Consider the following 10,721-nt stretch of genomic DNA (forward strand, 5'->3'; position numbering starts at 1 on the left):
TGCCACCCCTCCGTCCGGCGAGGTGCGCTTGCCCCCCAGCCGTTCCCCGTGTGAAAACTCGGCGAGGAGGGGGAGACGCTGCCGTGCCCCGCTCGCCCTCGGCCTTGCGTTTGGTGGCAGGGGGGGAACCCATCCGTCAGGCTGCGACAGGGATCCTGCGGCGGCATCGCGCCTCCGGGACAACGGGTATGTCAGGATGCAGAAAACTTGTGTAAACAGGGGTACAAGACGTGTTAGAAGGAAATGCATCCTCCCCTGTGGTCAGTATTGGCCTTGTGGGATGTATTGTCAAATGGCTAAATGTGTCATCTGGGATGAGCGATCATACACCGGCTGGGCCTTCATGGCATCGGGCTGGCAGCATTCTTCCCGCTGCGGTGGGGTGGACGTGCGCCACGTGAAGGGTATGCTTATGTCCTGTTTTCTCAAAGCTGTTCTGATTGTTGTAACAATCAGTAAGCAATGCCTGCCGCAAGAAGTAAAATGTTAAAAGTAACCTTTTTGGACTGTTTCTTTCATGGTTGTATTTAAGTACACCAAGTAGAATCTGGGTGGGCATGTGTTCGCACACAGAGTAGTCAAAAGGCAAAGGTGTCTTGTAGGAAAACCTGCCTATCTGACATCACATGTAATACCAGATTTTGCCTTTTTTAAAGGGTAAAACAGTAGCAGTTCTGAAATAAGAACCACTAACTATAACTCAAAGGCCACTAAACTTAGGATATACTGAGTTTATTGATAAGCATGCCAGAAAACCAGAGCTGTGTTTGGCCCATGAAGCTGGCATTTTGGATACCAAGGTAATATAAAAATCTACTGTTATTTTTGTATCATATGGAAAAACTCCTTCATGTATGTGATCAAAGTGGTGAGGTTGGCAAAATTAGTGCCTTTCAACTGCCCTGTTGATCTTGTCTTCTATTGTCAAGCTTAATTCAGATGGCATGGAAAGGCTTGTCTCAGTAGCTGCTACATCCACATCGAGACTGATGGCTGATTATTTGGGTAATAGCAGCTGTGTCAGTGAGTAGAGAACATTTTTATCAAAATAGAAATGTCTAATTTCTATATTCTATCTAACATTTGAGTTTTCATAGTTTTCATTTTCCAAAGCCTGGTTACAAGCCCAGTCTTTACTCTTCGGCTGTGTGCATTGGTAAAAGGGGATACGTAGAGCTGATCTCATATCAAAGTGTATTCTGCTTCCTAGTTATCAGCTACTTACTGTGAATCTTTTTTTGAAAGTTTTGTGATGCCACCTTAGCCTTGAATAAGTTCCTGAACATCAGGTGTGATGCTTTTCTGGGGAAAAGAGTTTTTGTATCAGGTACATTCCCAGTTTGTATACACACAGCACAGTAAGTGCCAAACGGTTGTAAAACCTAAACTAGCTGTTTTTCCCTCTTCCCCTTTTAGTACCATGGTCATAGTTGTAGGTCCCAGTAAAGAGCCATTGCCAAAGTTCAGGGATGTTTGCAGATGACTGTCTTTCCCATTGTGGCTGGGAATAAGCTAGTTAAAAACCAAGGGCTTGAAATAAAGATAGAGGTTAGAAAGCCAGAGCATGCCTTTAGGGAATAATTGCTTCAGCTGCAGTATTCGTTGTTGGACAGGTTACATGAGGCTAGGGTGGAGAACCCTCCTCATGGTGGGACAGATCGGATGAGACTTGGTTAAGATGTTCCATGTCTGTGTTAACAAACCAAATAAATAGGTCTTGGATTTTGAGCTTTTTGAAGGTGGGATTTGTAGTCAGTGTTCTAATTAAGGAAGGGATGAGGAGGGATGCTTTGCATCAAGTATTTCTCTGCTTTATTGTTCTCAGACGTATGTTCAGACAGTCCCAGCTTCGAATTCTCCTCAGCCAGACTGATTACGTAATTTGTGCATATGAAAATACTGGTAATTAAGCTCTGCACTTAGCACCGTGTTTAGAAAATTGAATGAATTTTCTATGCAGATCTCTTGGGGCCTCTGAAGGTCACAGAGGTATCCTCTAAGTTTCAGCAACTTGTTTTCTTTAATAAGGTAAAGTTCTCACAGATGAGTCGTTCACTTTTGACAGTGTTGGTGCTTAGACCCCCAGCAGTGAGGCTGTTAGATGTCCATGAAGGTTCACCTTGGAACCTTTACCTCTCTAACCTCTCTCAAGTATGTAAAACCTGACAAGTATTTCAGATGAGGACTAAATTGCAGTTTTGTGGGGTTTTCGTTTGGGTTTTTAAATTGTTCTAACAGGTATTCCAGAACTTAAATTTGTTTTAATGCTGAAATGAATGTGTGAAAATTTTGAAACAAACAAAAAAGCCCCCAAACTAACCCTTAAGCTGAATTCCTATTGGCATTGGTGATTTGTTTGGTGAGTACACAAAATACGCGGTGCATGTTTTTGACATGAATAGGTAAAACCTAACAGACCCTTGGCAAATAGGAATGTAAGAGTTATATGAAGAGGTAACATGAACCCAGGGGGAGTGTAAGCATAATCAGTGTAATTTGGGAAGGGATTAAATTTCTTCATTGCCTGTAAACTTTGCTTCTCAGTAGAAGATGAGGATCATTCATTTGTAGCTGCTAGGGAAGTATTTTAAGAGAAATCCTAGAATATTCTGTTGTAGTGCCGAAATCTGGTATTATATTTGTCTGCTGCGGTGTGTATTGTTTTTAACTTGTATTTCAGTTGGTCTTCCTATTTTATTAGTTGTTCAAAATTAAGAAGTTATGAATAATAAAGTAACAGTTGAGTAATAAATAGCACCCAATTCAAATACTAGCCTGTTAGTAGACGAATATGCACAGGAAATCCCACTTTCACAATCCCAGAATGAGATTAGGTAATTATTTTCGAGAATGATGGTGAATAAAAATTCAGATATTGCTGCTTAGTCAGAATCTGCAGTGTTTTTTCCCCTCTGTGTGCATGGAGGACAGGAGGGTTGATGCTTGAGTGCTGCTGTTTGGAATTGTCTGCGAGCAGCCATTCCATTACTTTGTGGAAACTAACTTCACAACCATTTCAGATGGACATTCTGCAAAGTCTGCTTTTGTGGACAGCACAGTAACAGCTCTGAGAAGACCTTCCATTTCTGGGTTTGTTTTTTGTGGTGTTGTTTTTAAACTAGTCATTCCAAGCTTGCGGTTTTAACAGTGATGATAAAGTTTAGATTATGCAGAAATAGTCTTTAATAGTCTTTTCTCTCTTTCCTCTTGCACTGCCATACTGCCTCTTCTCATTCAGCTGCAAATTACTAATGACGGTCAAATCCAAAGGTTTATTTCATTGAGACCACAAATGGACTCCTCAGAATAGAAGCTAAATTGCTCTAAAGCAGTACAAAAAATGTTGCTTTATTTTAGTGGAGGAGCCAGTTGTTTACTGAGTACTACAGTGTTGTAAAATGTTAATGAAGATGAGGTATTTGTTGATTTTATCAATAATCAGATCCAGGTAAGCACTAGGTTTTGGTAGGGTTTTTTCATGTTTGTCTTGAACTACTAATGCCTGCAAATGCCTAGTAACTGATTTCTCTCAGTCAGATGAACAAGTTACCTAGGTGATCTGAGGGTTTAAAACTGCAGTCTTTTTCTCCTAAGCATTTGTGTTCACTGTTTTGGCATCTAATACCTTGCACTAAGTGGTTCAACTTACCTTCAATAGCGCATGTATGCACTTGTGAAGTGACAAATTCATATGTTGGCTTTCCCTGCTGTCCCACTTGGGTCTTGTGGTTTTTTTGCCCACTCGTATCTTGAGATAGTATTAATTGCCATGTGTTTCTCCTCTCTCCTCATTTTTGTCTTTTTTTTGAAGCACCACACTGATGCCTTCTCCTGCTTGAGACTGGGTTCATGAACCTTTTAGGGATGGCTGTGTCAACCTTTAAGTGAATGGTTTCTGGTAGTAGTAGTTTCTGGTAGCAATGAAATGCAGTTTTACAATTTTAATTGTAGTGGTTAACAGAAGCTTTGCTATATGTATTTGTGTGCTGGGGAGGAAGAAGAATTGTGCATTTAGATTTTTTGAAAATGTAAGAAATCTCCAGTGGTTTTGGGAGATGGAGGAATGGAAATGTCACTCTGCTTCTTGTTAGTACAAACTTCAGATTAGTTTTTTACTCTTGTCTGCTGTGGGCAAAGCCAGTCTTGGTGCAGGAGGAAAACCAAGAAGAAAATGCCTGCCAAGGAAACACAATGCATAGGTCATATCATTATAGGAATGTGCTGTACCTGGCAGGTTGGAGGTTCAGCTTCAGTGGTATTTCTTAACAGCTCTGCTTGAAATCTGGCTGTTGAATAGCAGTGTTGTTGGGAGTGATGCTTCTATTCCACATCTCAAATTCTAGTACACTGGATCAATACAGTTGTTGTGAACCTGTTGTGAGCTTATAATTTAGGGAGGTTCTTCCAGTCAGCCAAAGGTGAACTAAGTAATCTCCCAAAAATACCTGCAACTTGAAATCAAAGTATGCACTTTTAGTATTTCTGTTGGCTTATACTCTCATTACTTTATGCAAGCTGCATTTTTTGTAGGATCAATTTTCCTTTGCTGCAGTATATAAATATATATATATATATATATATATATCTGTTCTGCTTTTAATTACAAAGAAAAGCAGCTTCTGAGAGAACTGTGCTGTTGGTATTCTGCTTCTCCCACAGGTCCCGATGGTTTTACCATATTCAAACTAGGGAGCACAAATAAGGGAGGCAAGAAGCCTGTGTAAATGGTTGTACTTACTAGGAAAAATCAGTTTAATAATACTAATATAATACATGTTAATAATATACACTAAAACATTTTGTTTTAGCAAGTGCCAAAGAGAACTGAGTGCTTTTTTTTTTTCTTCAGAAATTCCAGAAACGTTATCCTGAAAGCTGGTTTACATTAAGCTTTCAGTTAATGTAATATCTGGCTTGCTGTGCATGGGTAATAAGCATTATACACATGCTTTTTACAAATACCATCTTTAGTTTTATTAGAAACTGGAAAATATGTATGTATTTTTAAATACAGAACCGTAAGAATGTGAACATATTATAATTTCTTGTTGCTTTTTCTAAGTGCATTGAACCTTCCACTTTAAAATAGTAAGACAGAATCATAGTTGACATAATGGCACATCTGAGCCCTTGAATATTTTTAAGTTTGTTTCAACATAGAGCAACATTTTCATTTCTGTAAAATGGTGATGTTCTGATTCAGATATACCCGTGCCACTCTTGCTAGCTTGAAGAGCAACAGATCTTGAGAAAAACTGAAGGAAAAATTCATTTATGTACAGTATACTCTCTAAATTTGACTCCCTGTTTTTGGTGGGTCATGACTAGCTGCTTGGGGGATTGGGTGTATTTAAACAGAGCTACTGTTGATATAAAAGTAAATTTTGAGTAGAATCAGTTTATGCAGGCAGGGCACAAGAGTCCCTGGAAATCCAACACTGAAGCTATCTTTTACTTGTTCCTACTCTTAGCTCTTGCAGTTCTGTGAGCTGTCACTGCCTGTGCCATTCTGTGGAGGTACTCTAGGGAGTGAATTCCTGCCTTTGTTCATTATCTGTACACCTCATGCATTGGCAGGTGAAGCTTTCCTGCTGCTGTGAGTGGGAACCTGCACCATGGCAAAGTGCCGCTGTAACGGGTGCTTTTCAGATGGACAGGCAAGACACATAGCAGTATAGAGGACACCACACAGGCCTTGCTGGAGCTGGAGTGACTTGTAGGGGCCAACCTCAGCCTCTCTGCCCTGTGGGAACCAGGCTTTGAGAGACACAGTGGCAACTGAAGTTAGCAGAGAGGAAATGGAGCATGGAGGGGAAGCCAAGGGGAAGGAAGTAGCAGCATCCTTTCAACTTGAGAACAACAAAGCAGCTGAATCCAATGAGGTGCATAATGCTTCCAGTTTAGTTGTAGCTGCACGAGTGCTGTGAGCTGCTGTACTATGTGGTAGGTATAATACAATGAGAGGGTTTAACAGTAAAGGGGAGCTCACCTTGACGGTCCATAAGTGCTGAGGTAACTAAGAGGTAGAGGCATAAAGTAGTCCGGCTTTGTTAAAGAAAACAGAGCCCTTTCTTCTTCCTGCAGTGATTAACAGAAGTGATAGTGATATTGGGTGCTTCCTCTTGTTTCATCCCACCTTTGTGATTGTCATTACTGAAATATACTGTCTTTCATCCTTTATAAGCAAAGGTATACACAGCAGCATTTCTCAAGTGATTTTGTGAGACTTGTTAAGAAAACAGCACCAAATAAATTAAAAGCTGCATTTGTACTGCTGCTGTGAGGAAATTATTGTATCAGCGGTTCTGTCCAGCCCTCTTGCTCTTCACCATACTGTGAAAAGTTATGCAAGGTGAAAGGTTAAGATCCAAACATCTCATATGTCAGTCTACATGTCAAATACTCCTCATGTGAGGGATATGCAGTTTGCATCCAGGTAGGAGACATCTCATCTGACTTGGGTGTCTGCAGTCTTCAAGTGTCTGCATTGTAGTGAGTCACCCACGGTCCTTTTACAGACAAGAGGATCTAATCTTCTCAGCTAATGGAGCTGAGTATCATTCCTGTCACCTGGAGTAAGGACGTTTGGTCCGATGAATCGTGCTGTGTGAATCTCCACTGACAAGCATGGCAGCCTACACAGCACCATTTGTATTCCCATTTAATCAGATAAATCCTCCCTCAGTGTTGCCTCCCTCAGTGTTGCCCTCTGGCTTGGCCTTGAGCTACTGAATATATACAGTGTAATAAACTATGTAAAGGAACACACACTTGGATTACCTGGCTGGGTTATGTGCTTTTCAAGACTCAAACAAGAGTTATTGTCTATTTACATTTCTAAACCATTTGTCTTTGTAGCATTATGCTTATGAGTCTAAGTGTTTCACTCCCAAGAGTAAATAAACAAAAAGAAAGGTTTAGGAACAAGTAAGGAGGCTTGTAGAGTTGTTTGGACTTGCCTATATGTTTTGCCATGTCTTTAATTAGCTTTGTATTCCCAAGGGTTGATTTATTCTGGATTAAACTGCATCGGTACTCTCATCTTTGTCTGTTTTCTCATACTGGCATTTGTGTAGCAATGTGGTAAACCAGATCAAGGAAGTTATCCAACTGAAAACTCTTGTATGCATCAACTCAGTCTTCACCTGGATAGTTTCCCTGACTGGATTCATCAGAAATTACACAAATGCTATGGCTGGTGCAGCAGAAAGGGCTGGGAGGAGCTGGTAATCGAAAACAAGGACTTCATGGCAGCCGTGCCAGTTGATGCAGGATTGCATTTTTTTGTAGAAGTAAAGCACAAGACGTAAGGCACAGCATTTAGAAAGGTAACTGTTTTAAAAGTTACTACTTAAAGGAAACTGCTCTTGTCTGGAAATATGATACCACCCCATCACTCAAAGTAAAAGCATAAAGAATTTTTTGAAAAACCTATTTGCTTACAGTAGACAAAAAACTGCATTATACAGTTAATACTGGCAGACCTGGGCCTGGGTGCTGGCAGATGATTTGAGGCGCTTTCATCTGCAACTGTCTCTGTCAGAACAGTTTTTTGTCCCTGCCTAGGATTTCCGGTTTGTACCCTGCGTGGAAGTTTAAACAGACTTTCATCCACAGTTTCAACTCAAGTGTACTGTGACATGTAGTCCTCAGGAGTGTTTCTCCCAGTTGTAGGGCAACAGGTGAGTTAGTACCTGAGTCGTCTTTTCTCTGAATGTTCTAAATGGCTTGAGAGGAAATTATATATTTCAGTTCATTTGAATGCTAAAGAAACATGGGGGCAGTACTGGCACTTACCACGGCCTTCTGGTAGAGTAACTTTGCCAGCAAGTCATTAACATAGGATTTGACATGGTTAGCTATGCCTGGTAGTGTCTGGTTGCTCCTCTCTGATCTGTCAGCTAGAGTGATTCCCACCTTCCTTCAGTTAATTGCTATACTTTCCTTAGCTACTGCACTTCTGCATTGATGTCTCCAAGATTAGAGTGTCTGCTGAGAGATAAGAACTTTTCACTCTTTATCCTGTGCTTCCTCCTTCTGTCCCAGTGCTGGCCCTCTGTATCTTGAAAGGCTTGGTTTGTGTTTGCTGATGACAGGCAGGAAGGTGTGCTAGGGAGTGTTCATGGCCTTCTCTTGTTTCTGTTTGAGTTGGGCAAGCATTGCTAGGGCAGTAAATGGATCCAGGAGCTCTGGAGACAGGACTGATGGTTTGCAGGGGGTGAGGTGGATGAGGGCAGGAGGCACACCGCTGGGCAGGAGGGGATAAACTTGTCCAGGCTTTGCATTCTGTTTGCAGAATGGGAGTCATCAGCTCAAGATGGGAGCTTTCTTTACTTCCCTCTGTGTTGTGCTCCTGGCAAGTTCTGAAACCTGCTGACTAGCATGCTGACCTGGACAAATATTGCAGTAGTTAAAAAGGCTTCTTGGGGTAATAACATTGACAGACACAGTGAAGCACAGCGATATACTTGCTCTTTTAGCTTTACTGCTAGTACCCAGAATATCCTTGCAATATTCACAGCTTATTTCAGCATTTGGAGTCCTGGGAAATAACTTAAGCTTGGGCCAGTCTCTAGGTTCATGATGTGTGATTTACAGGACCCAGGAACACAGATTTTGAAATGAGAGCTGTATTTTTGTTGTTTTGTGGTGTACCTGTGTGTGGGGACAATTATATTTTCCCTACTACAAAAACCTTAATTTGAAGACATTTATTTTCTTAGAAAGTTAACTATCCTATAAGAACAAAGGAATTTTTACTTCATTCTTTAGTATACTGATAGTTGAAACTTTTTAGAGGGAGCTATGGCATTAGACTTAGTCAGTGAAAATATTGTTGTTAGCATGTTACATGAAAATTAAATATACAGTTGCTTCAAGCAGCCTGAAGCAGTAGGAGCTAGAACTTAAAATGGGATGAGTTTGCTTATTGCTGTAAGCTACTGAGTTATAACTGCAGTGGGCTTTGGAATATTAAATTAGTAAAAGTACTTTAAAAATCAGTCGTTGAAGGAAGAGAATCTAACATACTAAAGGTCTGACATACTATCTGACATACTAAAGGTCTTGTTGAAAACCATTAGTTTTTCCAGACATTTGATAAGGCCTTCCTTCTTCAGGTCAGGTCAGATAGGAGTACTTACGTGCCCTGTGAGGCTTTAGCTCAGCAAAAACTACTTGCCATTCTTTAGCTATGTTCAGAGTCTTGGTGAAGATGTTGTTTTAGTTAGTAATTTTACCTGTATGTAATCTTTCAGTGAACTGAGGGGGGAGGGGGGTGTGTTTCATTTGTTTGGGGTTTTTTAAGGCGTGGTTTACTATTGCTGCTTAAAGAGCTGAGTGAGCCCTCTCAGCAGATGTAGTTAAAAAGGAGGTCAAAGTAGTGTCATGTCACAAGCTGACTTTCTAGGCACAGAAAAATAGCCTTGAGTTTTGAGGGGTGAGGGACTAGGTAAACAGAGTAGAGCACTTTTTGTGGTGGGCTTCTAGAAAGGTAATGTTTATTCCCGTGTGCAAGTTAATGCATGCTTTAAAGTGTACTTCCATTTTTCTGTGGTGAAAAAACAAATTTTAAAAAATGTATATGAGTTCTCAAGGTCAGACTCATAAATAAGTGATAGACCCGTAGGTTCCTTCAGAGCAGTAGAGAATCTTTGCTTACCATACATGATTGCACATAAACAAAGATGCTTTTTAATATCTGATTTATTCTAGGATCAAGTCTTGCATCAGTTAGCTGCTTGGAGTGATCAAGTGTCATCTTCCCTTACCCCTAGCCTAATTGCTTGGGGGAAAATACTAAAACTTAAATTCTTATGGCCAAGCTCTCTCAGGCACTTTGTGTGCCTGTGCCTGTGGTGATGTTAACATTTCCAAGAAGGAATATATTGAATGGGAGGAAAAAGAAATGTACAGCACTGTTTCCTTACCATGATGCTGACATGGGACAGAAAGTCTCATGGCCTCACTGTTACTTCATGCCATTCTGTCTGCTGCTGTACAGGATAACAGTTGGTAAGGATATACTCGAAAATAGTCCATCCTGACAGAGCCTTGGTACATATAGGGCTGGCCAGAAATAAATGGTATAATTCAGAAGACCTTCTAACAGCCCAAAGGCTTTGAATGCGATGGGTATATTTGCCAAAAGGAACAGCACTTTCTCTTGATGAGCTTAATCTTTTAAGTTATTCTTACAGCTTCTTGAGTGTATAAAAAAAGTAATAAAAGTTCAAATTAATAAAGGAGAGTACCTTCCTTGGAGAAGAAAGGCTCGTTGCTTGTTCTCTAGTCACAGGATGAGGAAGGTATGTCTGTTGTGCATGAAATAAGGTCAGGAGTAAAGAGAAAGTGCAGTGACCATGATGATACACTGTGTAGGTCAGGGCTGGAAAGTAAATCAAGCCCACACAAGAGTTTGTTCTTAATTCATGCCGTTTTTACTTCAGTGGTTTGGGAACTTTTTAATGAATTAAGTGATACTTAGTAATGAAGTTTCTACTTTGTATTGGGTTGACCCTGAGTTGATGGACAGTCTTTAAGACCAATTACGCTTCTCACAATTTACATATTTAAACCGCACAGAAAGTCGGGACTTCCCCTTTTGTCGGAGCTCGCCTGCTGGGAGGTGGGCGGGGGGCTCCGAGCCTCCCGGCCCCGCCGGGCCGGGCTGGGGCCGCTACCTCTTTCCCCCTTTCCCAACACTGTGGCAAGGACCCTGG

The 10,721-nt window shown here is 40.9% G+C and overlaps 1 protein-coding gene across 1 annotated transcript in view; it reads left to right on the forward strand.

Moving 5' to 3' along the window:
- Positions 1-2: 2 nt before the first annotated feature.
- Positions 3-10,721, forward strand: part of FAM171A1 (family with sequence similarity 171 member A1) — a gene marked incomplete at its 5' end in the record, with an annotated part of 86,021 nt that continues 75,302 nt past the window's right edge. The window contains one exon of the mRNA XM_008629883.2: positions 3-186. Within this exon, the coding sequence (XP_008628105.2) occupies positions 3-186 (184 nt within the window). The remainder of the gene's footprint in view (positions 187-10,721) is intronic.

The sequence above is a fragment of the Corvus brachyrhynchos genome, unplaced genomic scaffold (assembly GCF_000691975.1).
Source record: "Corvus brachyrhynchos isolate BGI_N302 unplaced genomic scaffold, ASM69197v1 scaffold142, whole genome shotgun sequence".
Lineage (NCBI taxonomy): Eukaryota > Metazoa > Chordata > Aves > Passeriformes > Corvidae > Corvus > Corvus brachyrhynchos.